General features: G+C 40.9%; 1 protein-coding gene across 2 annotated transcripts in view; it reads left to right on the top strand.

Annotated features, from left to right (window-relative positions):
- LOC122996620 (bone morphogenetic protein receptor type-1A-like) overlaps window positions 1-19,262 on the top strand; it is a 59,210-nt gene that overhangs the window by 31,373 nt on the left and 8,575 nt on the right. Inside the window, exons 3-7 of one of the 2 annotated variants that reach the window (XM_044372197.1) lie at window positions 3,275-3,663; window positions 16,884-17,046; window positions 17,810-17,912; window positions 18,863-18,962; window positions 19,104-19,188. In XM_044372197.1, the coding sequence (XP_044228132.1) occupies window positions 3,594-3,663; window positions 16,884-17,046; window positions 17,810-17,912; window positions 18,863-18,962; window positions 19,104-19,188 (521 nt within the window). In that variant the 5' untranslated portion in view covers window positions 3,275-3,593. Of the gene's footprint in view, window positions 1-3,274; window positions 3,664-16,883; window positions 17,047-17,809; window positions 17,913-18,862; window positions 18,963-19,100; window positions 19,189-19,262 lie in introns of both variants that reach the window. The other variant, XM_044372196.1, reaches the window with a different exon arrangement.

The raw sequence follows: 19,262 nt of genomic DNA, 5'->3' as shown, positions 1-19,262 counted from the left end.
GTCGGGTGATTTAGGAAGGGTGTGTGTGTGAAGGGGGGGACGAAGGAGGGAAGGGGGGGGGGGAGGCAGCTTCCTGTCTTGGGGGCTAACAACAGACGGTCCTTCCTGAACCTGCCTGGTCTTGCCCTCCCGTCTGTCTGAATGTGTCTTTGTGTGTGTTATCTCACCGAGCTGCTGCTGCTGCTGCTGCTGGTCTCTAAATGGAGCAAAGAGCCACAAACAAACTTCAGATTTAGTCGTGGCAGTCAGGTGAAGATTCTTTAACTTTATCGACACATAAAACACACACGTTCTCCCTCATTCAGTCCTTCTCTTTAATAAAGTATCATTAACGCTCTAAAGGTCTTTGAGCACCAGGTCTGTTTTTTTTGTCCGAAATTGTCGTTAAAAAATAAATACGACGTCACGTTGTGTCAATCACGTTTACACACAAACTCTGAAAGTTTCATCCGCAGCCTGGAAACACTGATACTATCAGCTGTTATACACAGACTGATCACAGGACGACTATTGATCTTGATATATTGTCTGTATGTCGTAGCGTTTTTGAGGCCGTGCCCTGAATATCTGCATATCCCGTCGATCACCTGTGATCAGGTTCAGGATCAATTGGATTGTGGATTTATGGTGGTTTCCTTTTTACTGTGTGGTTCTTTCTTTTTCTTTGAAGAATTTAGAGGATCACAAAAAAATCATCCTCACTGCTTGACGACTCCATTTTGCCTCCTATTGTGAATTTTCGCCAGGAATATAATAATAAAACGCATCAGTGTGCTGCAAGGTTTCTGTGCGTAACGGACTTGGTGTGCAGAGACCTTTAGGCTGTCAAGTGCAAACAAATTCAAACTAACAAGTTATTCATTCTAATTAATTCAGACTCAACCTGTATACAGTAACGTGTCTTATATATAAGTTACTGTGACTGTCATCAGCATATATGTCCAGTCAGACAGAGCGTCTTTATATTTCCCTGTGTGATGTCATACAGCTGTAACTGTGTGTGTTGAGTGTGTGTCAGAGCAGGTTGTAGAGTCGATGTTGTTTGTTTGATGAGATGTGTTGTTGTTGTTGTTGTTGTTAAGCAGCTGTCTGAAGTAAAACCCAAAATCAACCACACGCTGCCTCTCAGATGCTTCGGGGTCATGATTATCCAATCAGCACGCTCGCTACCTTCCTCCATTATTATTATTATTATTATTTATCAGCTTAGTTTACCGACAGGTCCAGCTGATCACAAGGTGAACGACCTCAAACAGTCTGTTGCACTTACAGACTGAACATTTTTAATTCCAACAGGTCATTAAAGTTTGAATATTCAATTTTCCTTCATGTTTGAACAAAAGTTCCAAACTTAAAGTTACAGCTCTGCAACACACACCCTGCATTTAAACCCTTTACTGTCCCTCTGTCTCTCACATACGTTCTTCTGTCAGCACTCATTGGTTTAAAATATGAACCTGTGATTCATGTTTTTACCCAAACTTAAAATGGATCCGTCGATTTGCACCAACTGGAGGAGTCTGAGATGAAGCTGCTGTGTGCTGTGATCTGGTTGTCGTTCCTCCTGACACGACTAAAGCCATATTAACAACTTCCACCGTTATTGTTTACGTGATGTATTGCTGCTTTCAGTCTGAATCTCTGCAAACACAGGAGAGTTAATAGATACAGAGGCTGCAACTGGTGGGACTGGACAAACTGTGTGTGATACCAACCATTACACCTATAACCCTTCACATACTGTCTCACACTCGCACATGCACTCGCTCCCTCTCATAACAACTACACTACCCCTCATTCATCGCAATAATACACACATGCACACACCAGCTCTGCCTGTATAGTGTGTGTGTGTGTGTGTGTGTGTCTTTGTTCTCGGCCTCCTCAGCCAAAGATGTGTGAAAAGTGGGTCACAGGTCGGACCTCTTTGTCCCCCCCGGGCAAATGAAAAGTGACAGACACCGGTCGGGCATCACCACTAATTCGCTCACACACACACACACACGTCCCCCCCGCCCCCCCCCCCCCCCCCCGCCCCCGCCCCCGCCACTGCCCCTCCGTCCCTCTCGGCGCCCACTAATTGCGACATGCCGTTATTAGCGCTGCGCAGGGCCAGCGCCTGTAATTGCAGAACATCCCTGGACAAATAATTTGGTAGTTAGTCGGACCGTCGGAGGCCAGCGCCAGGCTGGCAGGGGTCAACGGGTCACAGCACTCTGAAGCGGACCAAACCGACCCGAACCGCTGCCTCCTGTTAGCAGGAACCAGAGTGTGTTCTCCATTAGTATCTCTACAGTGTCATCGTTACCGTCTTAATTGGTCTTTGTGTGTCCCGTAACTTTTAAACGACAGGTTCACAGTTTTTCATGTGTGTCTCCTCGCTGTAATTATTCCTCCTCTTCACACTGGATATTAAAAGATTATGGAGCTATTTCCCTATCTTTAATCAAGAGCGTTGTATATCAATTTGAGAGCATAATTTATTGATTTCATGTTTCAGATTTTGTAATTTGTCCCTCAAAACCCTGCCCTCGCACAGTAGCGCTTAAGATTTGCTCTGTTTCTGCTCAAATTATGTGCATGCACTCAAATATAATGTTGCTTGCACAGATTTCCTGCAGTCAAGCTTCAGCTCTTCTACTTGCACTCTCCTCTGCTCTTGGATTTTTTTGTGCAACAACCCTGTCAAAATCCCCCAACCAATAGAAGGCCAGGTTTAGTGTCGACCAATGAAATGATCCTTGCCTCCTTGCGAGCTTGTTCGCTTTACTTCTTAGAGCGTCCCGTACGGGCGGGTACTCTTAAACTGGGTTCAAGGTACTTGTACCTTGGACGCTTCATTTATACACCAGCACATGTGATTTTTACTATAGTAGCTGCATACAGTATTATAGTAGCCGCATGGCACAGCACCCGCCTGAGAAAACGATGTCACCTTCATCATAAACGTTTCTATGGTTACGCCCGTGCGAGAAGGCGAGATTGTTGCTTGAACTTCATTTTTTTTTTATATGAAAAATTGAAGTGATAAGTGTTACAAGGACCCACAGTTGTAGTTTTCTCAGGCTGGTTAAACTGCTGCTAGTGCAAAGCCACTGACACACTGTTAGCTTAGCCTCCATAAAAGATCTCCTTCAAATGTGCTTTCAACGTAGGTGAAATGTTAGTTGATGCTTTTCCAGGCAGCAGGTGAAAGTGTGAACATTCTCCGCTGGTTTCTGCTACTAAACTTGCTGATGTTAAACTTAAATCTTGTGTCTCTTCTTTCCTTCAGGGTTTTGGACCCAAAGAGCCAGTGAGACAGAAGAGGACCTGATATTGTGATAATCACCCTTCCCGTCTCCTCCTCCCTCCATCCCTCCTGCTTGTCCTCCAGCTGACCATCCCGCTCTCTCTCCCGAGGCTTCGTCTGGCCAGCTGGAGCTCCTCCTCCTCCTCCTCCTCCTCCTCTTCCTCCTCCTCCCCCCCCCGACTCAGCTGCTGTGGACTGAAGAGTTCGATCGGGACCAACACACACCGACCAACAGCTGCAACCAGAAGCTGCTTAATCACACACAGAGCCCGGTCCAGTCTCAGTCCAGTCCCGCTGCAGGATGGGCGGTCTGTCGTTGTGTTTGGCTGTCATGGCCGCCGCCGCTCTCCTGCTGACCCTCAGAACTGACGGTAAGACCAGAACTGCTGGAGACAAAATGAACACAGTACAAATATGTGAAGGGAGAGAGAGGAGAGCGTTCCAGGAATATAAGATTTGTTCTGCTGAGTTACTCATTAACTCTTTTAGTTTGTATTCAGACAGATAAGCAGCACTTCACATAAAAAGTCTCTACACCCCTCCTCTGTAATCAGCGCCCCCTCCCTCCCCCCCACCCCCACCCCTCCCTGTACACACACACACACACAGATCTCTATCAGAAGCCTTTTGTTGGAGCTGCGATTAAGTGTCAATTGGCTGATAATGGAGAGAACTTTAGAAATGAAGCCTCTACCTGTGGAGACAATAGACGATAAAAACAAAAAAAAGATCCAGAAATCAAACTCAAGCAGCACAGATTGGAAGATCATGTGGTTTTTTTTGGATGTTTTTTGGCGTTAACTCGTAGATTTATTGTCTTTCTAAACGGCGTGTTTGTAACAAAGAAAAGACCGTTAAGTTTGGAAAGAAAAAGCAGCGTTTTGGCTAAAAGCTGCTGAATGAATGGAGCGCTTTGTTTTCCAGCAGCAGCTTCACATCAAACCAGATGAAATGAAATTTTTAAGAAAGTTATTGATGATTTTTTGGGGAGATCCTCGTTTGTTGTTACCATTGGCAACAGCTGCTCCTCTTGGTGTCAATATGAAGAAATGCAGTATAATAAACAACGGTTCACACTTACGTTATAACGCGACCCAGCTGTTGTCAGGGGGATTTTTTGGAGATAGAACACACTTTCACACTGGTCCTGCTGGGAAAGATTCCCTCAGACGCTATTAATCCAAGTTGAAGAGCGTCTTCATCCTCTCGTAAAAAGAGAAATCCTTCCATTAAAGCGGAGGATAAATCTATCACTCAACTCGTCTTTTGTGTGTTTTTTCGAGCTGCTCGTCGTCTCTGAATTTATTTCCTCCTTCTACACGTCAGACAAGCTTCAGAAACTCCTGCAGGTTAAACTGAACAAACACTTTTAGTGCTGACTGACTCAATATAAACACACTGCTTGTGTCAAGGAACATTAACGCTACATACATCCCATAATGCATCACTCTCTGTAGGTGCTGTTGTCCTCGATTATACTGATGGACACTTTTTCAAATGTAATTTCAAGGGGAAAAAATATCGTTTTACATTTTGGCTCTTACGGTAAATGGAAAATTAAACTATTTTAATAACATTCTCTGGTTGCAGATTATGTGTCAAACTCAAGGCCCGCGGGCCAAATGTGGCCCGCCACGTCATTTTATGTGGCCCGCGAGAGAAAAAGGTCTGATTGTAAAAATAAATAAGTGAAAAGCAGGCATTGACCGAAAACTACATTTCCCACAATGCATGCTGATTATGTTACCCAGGAAGTGACGGTATCCCGCCGCTAGACTGCAACGTATCCACATCAATGCGATTTTCCCAACAAGTGGAATTGAGAAACATAAATAATGAGCCCAAAATGTCCAGAAAGAGAAGAACTGATGCAGACGGAAGACAGGAAGACAGGAAGGAGAGAAAACATGTTTGTGCTTCAAGGAGAAAAACCGGTTTGTCTTCTGTGTTCTGAGGCGTCTGTGGTCAAAGAGAACAACGATCTACCAAACACGGAGCTACGTCTGCCAAAAACAGCCTCCAAGAACAACGACAAACTGTCAAAGAGCTAAAAGGCAAAACTGTGATCGCAGCAGCAGCACAAGCAAAAACAACGCAGCAGTGAAAGAAATCGCTTCAAAGTCTTTTTCTTTTTTTTTTCTTTATTCTCTTGGATAGTTTGATCGTTGATTGATGGAGTAATGTGGATTTCATAACCTGACAAATTAATTGTAATTACAAAGCAACAAGCAAACATATTTTTTTTTGCATCTATGCAAATATATATATAATATATTTAGTTATTTAACATTAAGGAGAAGTTACATTTATTTTACATTACATTTAGTTACATCTGGCCCTTTGATGTGGCCCTCAGTGATCTAATGTAATGATTTTCTTAGTTTTCTATCTTTATAAACTGAATATTTTTGGGTTTTGGGCTGTTAACTCTCAGGAGTTTTTGGATACTTTTGAATTTGCTTTTATAAATCACTTTAAAACTGTTTAACATGTCAGTGTTTGTTACAACATCACCTACATAACCAGACAATTATTTCTTCACTTTGTGACGTACGACATCATCATATTGGACCCAAAAAACACACAAAATACATCAAACCTGATTTTATAAGAAACACAAACATGTTCAACAAAACATTTTAAAGGTTGTAAATGTGAACATATAACAGTAACACATCCATTATTAACATCTATTAACAACAAACAGCAGATGTAACAACAGGCGTTTTTTTAAACTTTTTAGCGATGCTGCTCTTCAAAATAAACTATTAGACACAGAACTATATTACATTCCCAGAGTGTAGTGAGATTCCTAAATAGTGCAAATATAATATGTAAAGGTAACACTGAGATCAAACCAAACTATAGAGAACTATTTACAACAAAAAGCAGAGGAAGTAAATGACGAAGAAGTCTGCCTCGTCCCGTCTCGCACGCTGATGTTTATATCAACATATCTTCATTTTTACTTGGTTTATCAAGGCCAAACAAAAGCTGGCGTAGAGTTTCAAGAGAAGTCGACATCAACACTTCATGTGACTTTGTTCTTATGCTCTGACGTCCTGAAACAGACGCGTCGTTTGATCACGCCGGCGTGAATCGGCGACTCCTAGCTCCTAGTTTTCTAACATTTCATAGACAAAACAAAACAGTTAAACTGGAAACTAACGGAAACTAAAATGAAGAAAATAATTATTTGCAGCCTAATTTAACAACACTGAATCCATAGAAAAACAGAAAACTTGATCTGGTTTGAGGCTGTGAGGGTTTTATACGCTGTGCAGATTGTAAAACTCAGTTTCTGGGTGTGAAAGATGTCGGTTTATTGTGGACAAAAGAGGCCAAACTCTCTGTGAGATGAAGCCTTTTTTTCAGGGTTTGTGCCGGCGCGACGCGGTGTGGATGTGGTCTGAGCAGCAGATAAAAGTTGCAGCTCTGAACATGAGAAAGGTCACCTTCTGACCCGCCGATCACACAGAGCAGGCTGATAAGAGCAGGGCGGCGCTCAGACGAGAGCGTTAGCGACTCTGTGATTGACTCAGACTCTGATATCAGTGTCTCACACACACACACACAGGAAAGGGAGAGACTCTCTCGTTCTCTGGCGTCTTATCAAAGTATTTTTCCACTCCTCCGTTCACGTCTTCACCTTCACGTCTGTTGACTTTGGCTTCAGTTCTTCTGTAATGTTTAGAAACATGAATTCATCGATCGTAAAGTCAGAAGTTTTAATGCTTCGACACTCAGAGAATCCGTTTGTTTTCAGCAGAGAGTTTTTTATTTTCCCATGACGGTCTGAAATGTAGCATCAGAGGTTTTTAATGGCTTGAAAAATGTTCAGATGACAACAGAAGATAAATTCAAACTTGAGTGACCTTGTGAAATCAAGTCAGCGCCAGCAGCGTCGTAATAGCACGACACAGTTAGAAGACTGGAAGAAAACAGGGACGATATTCCTTATCAATATAGATCAATAATATAAAACTGGACCAGTCAGATCAATGTGTGATCAGGATGAATAACGTGTAACAGTGTTTCTTTAATGTTTTACAAAAAAAAGATGAAACATGTAAAGAAAACATCAGAGCTGCAGAACCTTAAATTATTTTGATAATTAATAAATTATTTTATTTTGAAAAGCAGAAACTCTGAACATCAGCTGGTTTCAGCTTCTCTTATGTGAGCGTTACACGCTCGTCTTCATCACACATGATGATAAACTGAATGTTGATCAGATGAAACAAAACGTTAGATGAAGTCACCTAAAGTCATTTTCTGACATTTTATAGATCAAATGTTTAGTAGATTAATCAATAATTATATTCAAAAACTTTAAACCTGTCAGCATTTAACTTATTGACCATCTGTGTAAAATAGGAATATGATGTCATCAGATGTATTTTTTTTAAAGGATTATTGAAACAAACACGTTTGTGTTGTCGTGTGAATCTGAATGTTTATGATAAAAACGTCAAAGTTTTCAATTCATCAAACTTTGAAAACTAATATTGATCAGACTGTGTAAAAGTTTCCCTTCGTAGTTTCTGACTGTTTTCATGATTAATCAATTCATCGCTTTGTCTATAAAATGTTTAAAAAATCATTTCAAAACAGTCTGAAACATAAATATTTTTAATATTTTTAATTTACTGTCATGACAACAAAAAACAGCATCAAATCCTCACATCTGAGAAGCAGAATCAAGAGAATATTTTTACTTTTTTGCTTGAAAAATAAAAGATTATTTGATTATTCGATGATTGCTGATTAATTTTCTTTAATTAAGCGACGTATAGCTGCAGCTCTGAACATGACGACACCTTCAACACCAGATAGAAGTTTAAATATTTGATCTTGCTGATGCGGATCGTATCTAACACTTATCTTATCAATCAATCTTTTAGCTTATTACCGTGTTTCTCTCAACTTCTCTTAATTTCTTTTATGGTATGAAAATAGTTGGAAGAAATATCTTGACGTTATAAAGATACAAACACAGAATACAAATCCCTGCTTAAAGAATTTAAAGATGATGTTTCTTCTAAGTCGCAGAGTTTCAGCGTTCATGTATGAGATCAGCCTGCAGAAACTCTCCCTCCTGTCGGCCCGTCTCCTCCCTGCAGGAAGCTGTTGAGCTGATTGTTGCCGCTCTCACTTCCTCTCTGCACATGAACCATTTCCTGTATGGCACTATACGAGCTGTCAGCGGTGGTAAATGCTCCAAACAGCCATTGTTCTCCGGAAATATCCTTCAGTCCCTCTGGAAACATATTCACCGTTTTGAAAGAGTGTTTATTTCTCCTCTCTGGTCTTTTTTTCTGTCGCAGCTCTGTGAAGACGGAGAGTCGCTGAACACCACACAGTCGGTGTCGCACTGAAACTAAATGTTTATTTGCTGCTTTTTATCTCGATCGATGACGGAATCTAAATTCTGCTGCATGACGACAGTAAAACAAATGAACGTTCAAATTAAAATGTGTAAATCTTAAATCACACACGTCAAAAAATCAAGTGAATAAATCGGGGAGAGAAGGTGTCTTTACTTCACAGCTCTGCTCTGTTTTCTGGTTGTTTTGAGGCTTTAATGAGCGCCACGTTGTTAATTACCTCACTGGGAAGCTTTCAGCTGCCCGCCGTCACCACGACAAAGCAGCAGCAGCAGCAGCAGAGTAAACATCTGTGGGAGGAAGTTGACGGAGGAGAGACGGCGTTTTGGAGCGGCTGGCGGGAGGCGCTGCTTTGATGGAAAAAGGGCTTCGGTTGTTAAAGTGGAAAACAAACAGGAGAGGAACTGGAAACGAGGATTTAACAGTGATGGGAACTAATGATTAATTCCACTATCAATTAACCTTTCAGATATTCTCTCAATTAATCGATTAGTTGTTTGGTCTATAAATGGTGAAAAACGTCGTTCAGTGTTTCCTGAAGTCTAAGATGACGTCCTCAAATGTCTTGTTTCATCCACAACCCAAAGATTTAGAAGCTTACTGTCATAAAGGACTAAAGAAAACAGAAAATATTAACATTTCTTCTTAATAAATTAGTCCAAATGATGATTCGATTATCAAAATTGTGACTATTCGACTAATCGTTGCAGCTCTAATTACAAAGATGAAATATTTCTGCACAGAAAGGAAACAAACGATGTGCATCAGGACGCTTTTTACTTGTTGTTTTGACTAAATTGAGGAGTCCTGCTAAACAGGCAGCAGAACAGACTGACACATGATAATTAGCTCAGGTAGAAGACGTGAAATTAACTCAAAGTAAAGTTTAAACCTTCTGATTTCAACTTTCAAAATAAACTTTGTCTCTGTAGCGGGGCTGCAAACGTCTATCAATAATCATGATAATAAATGTATTTATAGAGGCACTCAAAAGGGAGCAAGATGAAACAAAATGATTCCTTTAATATTGCAGCTTAACATATAGAAGACTGCTGCAGTACTGCTGGTGTTTGGCTGTGATACCACAGAAAAATAAAGTCATCACCTTCCTTACTGTGACTGATAAACTTCAGGTTGTACCGTGGCTGTGCTGAAGGTCAGAGAGGTGACAGGACGTCGTATCATGAGGTGGATTTGATAACAGTCATTTTGATCACATTCTCTGATCATCAGCAGAACGACGCACAGCTGAGACTCACCTCATTACGTGTCGTCCTCTCCTGTCGACCCGCAGAAGTGATGACGGCTCGTAATAAGAGAGAAGCAGCTTCTCCTCGATGGACTAAATCATGATCTCCTTAAAGTCCTCAAAAGATTTGGTGCTGATATTTACTTTCATTTAAATGTTAATGAAATAACCTTCAACTCCTGCTAATTAGAAAAGTCCTTTTTAAAAATTAATTCATCTATAATTAAAGTGTAATTAAATTACTGAATCAGTCACATCAGATGTCAACAACGCTGACTGGCTCTCACCAGATTTTTGCTAAAAAAAAAATAAAATAAAAAAATACATTCTGGCCCTACATGTTGGTTGAAGGCCCATTTTCAGTAAAAAAAAATTAAAGCCTTCTGAAGTGATTGACAGCAGCTGGAGGGGACGTGTCGGTGTCTGTGTTTGATTGACAGCAGCTGGAGGGGACGTGTCGGTGTCTGTGTTTGATTGACAGCAGCTGGAGGGGGCGTGTCAGTGTCTGTGTTTGATTGACAGCAGCTGGAGGGGACGTGTCTGTGTTTGATTGACAGCAGCTGGGGGGGGCGTGTCAGTGTCTGTGTTTGATTGACAGCAGCTGGGGGGGGCGTGTCAGTGTCTGTGTTTGATTGACAGCAGCTGGGGGGGCGTGTCAGTGTTTGATTGACAGCAGCTGGCAGGCTACCATTGTTACACTGTATGAACAGAGGCAAAGTAAACAAACTGCTGTAGCGATGAGTCATAGACTGCGTGTCGCTAACAGGGATTTTGAAGAGCAACGACCAAACCGGCATCTAACAGGTCTGAAGTGACATTTGCAGTTATGTTTACTACATGATGTTTAATGTGCTGCAGCTGAGCAGCTAATCAGCTGTCCAGCTGCTAACTGACATTAGCGGTGCATTTTTCCCTGGTTTGTTTGGTGGCTCGTTCAACAAGCTAAGCTGCAGGACGAGACGTGTGTTCATGTTTGTAAGTTAGATAAGAAGGAGACTTTAGCAGTAAAGCTAATGTGGGTTGTTGCTCAGAGTCTTGTGTTGTGTAGCAGGATGCTATCAGGCTCAGTGTGACCGTCTGCTCTGCTGACAATAGGATGACACGTCATCAAGGACTCCAGCTATGTAAGCAGATGAAGGAATAGTATTCAGTTGAAATAATATAAAACTAGGGGGCCCCATCATGAAATTGAAGAATTTAAAATATACATTTCTCCCTTTTTGGTTTCAGTTTTTTCTCAAAGGAGAACACAGGACAGAGCAGATATGTTGCTGTAGGAAGCAGAAAGGCAGTTCATTTCTGTTGGACTTTTGTTGCTCAATATGTAACCCATAAAATTAGTTTAATTTTCCCTACCCTAGTTCTGTAATCTTCTGTTGATCTGGAAAGTGTCCAGCGGTCTGAACTTTCTTGGAGGTCATGTTGGTGCTCTGAGCCCTAACTGTAATATCACACAGTATGTACAGATCATTTGTTTGTTTGTTTTGTGCATGGTGCACCATGTACCAGATGGGTGGAGTTTATCACCTCGGGGCAGTTCAGAGTGAGTCTGGTACATTTCCAACACAGAGGAGAAGATAACAATGACTTTCAAATACTGTTCAACCCCCCCTCTCTCTCTCTCTCTCTCTCTCTCTCTCTCTCTCTCTCTCTCTCTCTCTCTCTCTCACCTCCTCTGCTGTGCTTTAACAGCAGTAACTGGGACATGGCAGGAGGGAAAACAAGCGCCTCTCCAGCCTGCTTTTAGCAGCAGCACGGCCACATTCCTGTCTACTGAAGAGAGGAAGGAGGAAACAACTGCTCAGACGCTGTAATTTATAGAAGTTCATAGGTCTGGGTTTTAAAAAAAAAAAAAAAACGATTTTCCAATTCAAATTGATCGTCATATATATATATATTTTCTGATATCAATTCTTTTAATATACGCCTTTTCCTGTGGATTTTAAATCGGAAATGAAACCAGACATCTGCCTTTAGGCTTGGCGATGCCTTCAGCTCCCGCCGAGATCTGGCCACGAGATCTCGTCGAACGTGGCGGGAGCTGAAGGCATCGCCAAGCCTGACGCACAAAAGCTTAGTGAGAGAATCACAGCAAAGTGTTTTCCTGAGGTATCAGTGATGTTAACATTACAGTAGGTATGTTTGTAGCCGCCTTATTTACACCGGCCGCCTCGTGATTCGATTTAAAATCTAAAATTGTTTATACGCTGCACTAAAGAAAGCACTTATCTGGTCATTCAATCCTCACTGACTGTAGAGTTGCACTATGTTGTGAAGGCTGCTGCAGTGTGTTCATGTTACATAAAAGGTACATCAATGTAAATATTAATATTTTTAATAATGCACCAGGTTACAATTTACAGCATCAGTTCTCTGACAATCTCTTGCTCATATCTGAGCACAATCGGTATTATAATGCGATACTGAATCGATTCAGGAAGTCAGTGGTGATACTGAGCCCCAGATGTTCAGACTTTCCATCCAAGCTCGTCTATTTAATTTCCTTCCTGGTTGAAGTCGTTACATTTATGTTCTGTTTGTTGTTAATTTTTTCTTGAGCATTTTTTGATTTCTCTTTGCTACAGTGTGGTTACAGTTGAGTTTGATCATATCATCTTTAATATGCTGCATTTGCAGTCAGTGACTCATTGTTGACTAACTCACGGTCATAAAGTTTCTCTGCATGACAGCAGAGCAGCAAACTTTATGTCTGCGGACCACACCGACTGCTTCAGCACAGAGCTCCTCTTTCACTTTACAGTTTTTACAGTTTTTCAACAGTCAGGAGCCCAAATGAACATTTAACATGTTTTTCTTGCTTTAATTATTCCTCCTGACCATACTGACCATTAGAAGATCCCTTCATAAAAGTTAATCTGAAGCTAATATGAAGCTTCAGCATCCAAATGAGTCAAATCAAGTAGATATCTTTCAACGTTACAGTCTTTTTAGTGCCAAAGTCCCTCTTTTTGTTACTATACTTCCACCTGCAGCTCAACAGGGAAACACAAATTTTAGCATCAAATTTGATGCTAAAAAGACTGTAAATGTGTCAGATATCCACTTGATATGACTAACTCAGACTGCTGAAGCTGAATATAAGCTTCACATCTACTTTTAAATGACTGTGTGGACACACTGTGGATTTTGGCCTCCATCACTTCCACTGAAAGCACATTTGAAGGGGATCTTGAACTTATGGACACCTGACTTGTTCACATGAGGGATCCTTGCGTGAGGCTCCTGCGTGTTTTTTAACTCTGCGTCCACTGTCGCTGTTTCTCCAGCCGGTCAGATGCAGGGAGGACGGCGGCAGCAGAAGGCCGTCTGGCTGCAGATCAGAGTGTTTTATCAGACAGCTGCTGGATGTAAATAAACAGTCGTCCTGACGCAGCGCTGTGACTTTAAGAGCACATGGAAAGAGTCTGATTACCCAGCGTGCTCTCTGCCAGACCTCAGTCTCCACTCTGACTGCCGGCACAATTAAGCACACATGTGGATGGAGACACACACACACACACTGAAACAGAGCAGCCATTTCCAGCCTCAACACACACACACACACCCACCCACTATCCCTGTACTTCTCTCTCCTCCTCGCTAACATCAGTCACGGCGCTGCAGCCAATCACAGCTCAGAGGTGGGAGGGCGAGGAACAGTCTGTGAGGTTTTTCAGGTCTAGACGGTGATGACATCACTGTTGAGTTTGCTCCTTTTTTTTTTTTTTTTTTTTTTTTTAAATCATGTTTTAATTTTAGCACATTTAAAATTAAAGTCGTGCTTATTTTAAAGTCCTGTTTCAGACAGAAATGTTTGTTTCTTCTTGTTCCTTCAGCTGGAAGTTGTTCTCTGTGTCTAGAGCTGCAACATTTAGTCGATTAATCAATTAGTTATCAACTATTAAATTAATCACAAACTATTTTGACTATCAATTAATCGTATTGAGTCATTTTTTAAGAAAAAAAAGCTCAAATTCTCTGATGTGAATATTTTCTGGTTTCTTTAGTCTCTATGACAGTAAACTGAATATCTTTGAGTTGTGGACAAAACGACATTTGAGGACAACGTCTTGGACTTTAGGAAACACTGATCAACCGAACTAATCAATTAATAGAGAAAATAATTGACAGATTAATTGATCATGAAAATAATCGTTATTTAAAGCCTTAATTGTATTGTAGCATGATAAAAACAATTTAGGGCCGTAACTAATCATTACTTTCTCGATTAATTGTTTTTTCAATAAAATGTCAGTAAATATTGATAAACGGTCGTTATAATTTCCCACAGCTCAACGTCTTTAAATGTCTTTTTATCTTTTTTGGTCCAACCAACAGTCCAAAACCCAAAGATATTAACTTTACTGTAACGTATGACAATAAAAAGCATTAAATTGTCACATTTCAGAAGCTCAAAGTATCAAATATTTGATACTTTTGCTTTGAAATAAGACAACGGATCATTGGAATATCAATATTAGGGCTTCAACTACTTGTTTGGATCAGAAAATGGTGAAAAACAACCCAAAGATCTTCAGTTTACTGTCAAAGAGACTAAAGAAACCAGAAAATATTCACATTTAAGAAGCTGAATCAGGGAATTTTGACTTTTGTTTTCTTAAAAAATGACTCAAAACCATTAATCATTTATCAAAATAGTTGGTGATTAATTTAATAGATGACAACTAATTGATAATCTAACATAATAATGTGTTTAAAGCTCAGTCAGTCTGCTTGAATGTGTTTCATGTGATTAACAAACAGCAGTTAAATAAGCAGTCAGTGGGTTCTTCAGGATCAGATGTGGACGGAGGGATGAAGGTCAGAGCTGCAGAGTGACTCTGTTTTTAATGTGATGTCATCGGCTCATCAAAGCGACATCAGACTGATTCCTCTGATTCTCCTCTGAGCTTCAAACCGGAGTCACAGGATCAGTGTTTACTGTGAGGAAGACTCCTGCAGCGGTAGCAGAGAGGGAGGAGGGAGGAGGGGGGGTCATAGACAGATGGAGGGACTGTTGCTGTGGCGACCAGGCAGCTCAAAGTGTAGGTGTGCAGGTATTCATGTCCAGACATGACAGCATGCAGGTCTACACACCTCATGAGCTCAGACAGCAGAGAAGAAGACAAAGTTTATTTCTTTAAAGCACATTTCAACAACAACAACGAGGCAGTTTAAAGTTCTTTATATGAAACATAAAATGCATTAAGAAATGTAAAAACATACAGAAATGAGATTAAAAAAGGAGTCAAATAAAATAGATTAAACAGAATTTAATAAAAGACAAACAGAAGTCTTGATCCTCGATTTTAAAAGAGCCGAGTTGGAGCAGAAATCCAAATATGTGGTGAATAAAAACTAAGATAGAAGTGTTTTTTAAAGTTGATTTGAAAAGCAACAGGAGGAAAAGGAAAAGCAGAGAGGAGGAGGAGGAGGAGGAGGGAGGAGGAGGGAGGAAGAGGGAGGGATGGACAGAAGACAGAAAAACAGCAGATTAGAGAAGGAATGGAGATAAACAGTAAAGGTGGACTGATAAGAAGGATGGAGGGATTAAGACTTCTGCTCCTCCCTGTCTGACCTTTTTATCCCTTCACAGGAAAGACATCCACCTCCAGACACTGCTACAATAACAATAACAATAATAATAATAACAATATAAACTTTATTTATAAACACAAGTAAGAAACTTTATTTAAAACAAATCAGAAGCACAATGAAAACAAGTCCAGAAATGATGAGTTTAGACAATAAATGTGTTCAAAATGATCACTGAGACTTTTTTCTCCCTGTTATATTAAATAAATAATGATAAATAATTGAATATATATAAGTTATATGGAAAGGATTAGTGTTTTAAAGTGTTTTTCAGGCGTCCAGCGTAGAAACATTTACAGGGACGAGTGAGATTCACCGTCTTGTTGACTTGTTCTCTGATCAGATAGTTTCTAAACTCATCATACGGCACGTTGAACGCTGTTCAAAGTTCTGGTGTGTTTGGGGAAAAAACATGTTTATGTTTCTTAAAACATTTTTTAAAAGTCATTTTGGGGCTGAAAATAACCAATACTAACAATAATGTTATTTATAAAACTAAATTCATGTTTAAATCCAAACAAACTAAACTTTAAGATACGAGGACAGCAGCAGCTCTCTCTAATCTATGAGCTGTGACCTTTGACCTCTCTCAGATGTTGTTGATGCAGATGTGAGATTATGAAACGTTGGATGTCTCTAAAAAAAAAAAAAAAAAAAAGACTAAAATTTGAAGATTATGAGAAAAAACAGACACACACACAGTCATTGGTGTAGCGGCCGCTGGTCAGTATAAATAGCTTGTGGTCCTTATATGGAGCTTCGTCACATGTCCTCCTCCTCCTCCTCCTCCTCCTCCTCCTCCTCGCTGCCTCCACACAGACTGTTGTCCTGCTGATAGAGGAGGAATGTTTCACCTCCAGCAGGAGTCACTCTGATTAATCTGACCTGGAGTCTGTTCTGCCGGCTCCACTCTGTCCCCCCCGAGTCTCCACATCATAACACATCATAACAATCAGCTGTAACAAACGACGTGTTTCTCCGTGACGTGTTCAGGATCAGCGTCAGGTGGTTCGTAATCGTTACGTTTCTGACTTTTTCCTCCAGTAAAACTTTTTAGAGCGATTAATCAAGGAAATAATCGTTAGTCGCTGCCCTAAAAACTCTCACAGCTACATCCTTGATCTGCTGGGAAACAGGAAGTGTTGAGAAGCAAAGGCGGCATTTTACTCTGATGTCACTAAACGTATTGATCCTCGCAGGCTGATACAGAACAACTACAATCAGCAAATCAATCAGAGTGATCAAATCAATACATGTGTTGACATCACTAAGACTTTAATGTCTCTGACAGTCTCCTCTGTCTCCAGATATGAAGGTTTGTGCACAACTTCTCACTCAGGTCTGTGTTTTGTGTTTCCAGCTGCGGGTCAGAACCCGGACCACGTCCTGCAGGGGACGGGGGTGAAACCTGAGGCTCGGCGGCCCGGCGAGGACTCCACCATCGCGCCCGAGGACGCCGCCCGTTTCCTCAGCTGTTACTGCTCCGGACACTGTCCTGAAGACGCCACCAACAACACCTGCCAGTGAGTCGACACAGCAGAGTAGAAAACAGTAGAATCTGGGATAGAAAGGTCCGGGTCAAAGGTAGAGCGGATGAAATCTTACTAAAGGGCCCCAAAACGACTCAGTTTGGCCCTGAGGATGGTGGAATAAGTCAGCGTCGTCTCATAGCGTCGTTTTCAGAGAGAAAAAGCCGTAAACAGCAAACGGACACAGTTAGCTGTAGACTAGCTGGTGAACATAGTGCAGCGTTTAGCAGCTAAAGAGCCAGATATTTCCCTCAGGAGTTGGTAGAGAGTAAAAACAGAACTAAAAGAGAGTGAATATTGGACTCACATTCACCAGGTGGACAGAAACACGACTCCACATGAATGATAATGTTGCTCCGTAACTGCTGGATGTGAGGTAGGCAGCTATTTGCTAACATGTTAGCCACAGCTACTTTTTAAGCAGATAATAAGACTATTTTACAGCAAAAAAGTGGACAAAAAACATAAATATAAGCAGCTTTAACCAGATTGAAACTATAAAGGACCAAACATAGAACCCTGAGGAACCCCACAAGTAATTATTGTCATTATCAATGTGAGGTTGATGTTGCTCTGTAACTGCTGGATGTGGAAACAAGCAACTGTTTGCTAACAAGTTCAACATATCAACTTAAAAAGATGATGATGTGTCAGCGTTAATGTTCACTACTTGTTACTGGTAGAAACTAGAGGAGTAAACAGGTTTAAAGTCACTGTTATTGATACGTATCGATGGTCTGTGTGTGTGTCTCTTCAGGACTAACGGTCAGTGTTTCGCCATCATCGAGGAGGATGAGCACGGAGAGGCCATCCTCACCTCCGGCTGCATGAAGTACGAAGGCTCGCATTTCCAGTGCAAGGTAAACACACACACACACTTAACTTAATGTGAAACACAAACTGAATTACTCACACACACAAACACACACGTCTGTGTTTACCTGGAAAAACCAGATCACTGAGAGGAATCGAGTTCAGACAGGAAATCAAGTCAAGAATCTTATTTAAGTGTCGGTTTATGTAACAGAGACTGAGTCTGCAGCCTCAGCTCATCATCATCATCATCATCATCATCAGGAGTTCTTTATGTCTCGGTGAACTCTGAGAGGATCAATTAACATAAAAGACAGTAAAGTCCTAAAAAACAAGATTTAAATATATTACTGTTAGTAAAAAAAGAAAAAGAAAACATGACATATCTTTGTTTCCATGCTGAGCTGCAGGTGGAAGAATAGAGCTGCAACGATCAGCTGATTAATCGATCAACAGAAAACTATTCTAATAACTGAGTTATTGTTTTAGTCTTTTTTTTTTAATGCAAAATTACTGATGATGTGAAGATTTGATTTCTGTGTCATAAATGATATTAAACTAAATATTTCTGGGTTTCTGACTGTTGATCAAACTAAAGGAAACATTTTAAGACGTCATATTTTAATAATTTCTGACATTTTATAGACAAAAAGATGAATTGAGAAAATAACCAGCAGATTATATCATTGATAATGAAAATATAAATCTTTAAATTAATAAATCGTTAGTTGCAGCTCTAACATAAGAAAATAATAAAAAATAGGGAATGTTGCACTAAAGAATCATTTAGTTTTTACTCAGGAAGACGACTTAACATGAAAACACTCAATAAAAATGATCTTCTAATGGTCAGTATGAAGAGGAGGAGTGATTACAGCAAGAAACACATGTCACAGTTCATTTGGTCTCCTGACAATGTTTGAAACATTGTGAACTTTAAGCCTGTCAGTGTCTGGTTGAGGTTTGATTGATCACCTGTACCCGGTGTGATTGACAGGACTCTCCCAGAGCTCAGACCAGGAGGACCATCGAGTGCTGCAACACCGACTTCTGCAACCGAGACCTGCAGCCCACCCTCCCCCCGCTGGCTCCCTCCGGTAACGTTTTCCTCCGGTGACCGGCCGCCGGCGCCGACAGATTCAGGTGTTGATCAAGGTGGAGGTAGACTTTATTTAACCACAGTGTGTTTTGTGTTTGTTTGTTTGTTTTTGTTTTCCTCTGCCGGATGTCTCCAGAAGGCAGCCCACACTGGCTGGCCTTCCTCATCTCCATGACGGTCTGCTGCTGCACTCTGATCTGCGTCACCGTGGTCTGTTACTACAGGTGAGACTTCACACTGACCGTCAGCATCGTTTTAGAGTTTCAGTCTCTGGAGAGTAGTTCTGTGGAAGGAAGAC

This window comes from Thunnus albacares, chromosome 14 (assembly GCF_914725855.1).
Source record: "Thunnus albacares chromosome 14, fThuAlb1.1, whole genome shotgun sequence".
Lineage (NCBI taxonomy): Eukaryota > Metazoa > Chordata > Actinopteri > Scombriformes > Scombridae > Thunnus > Thunnus albacares.
This window is presented reverse-complemented; position numbering and strand designations above follow the sequence as displayed.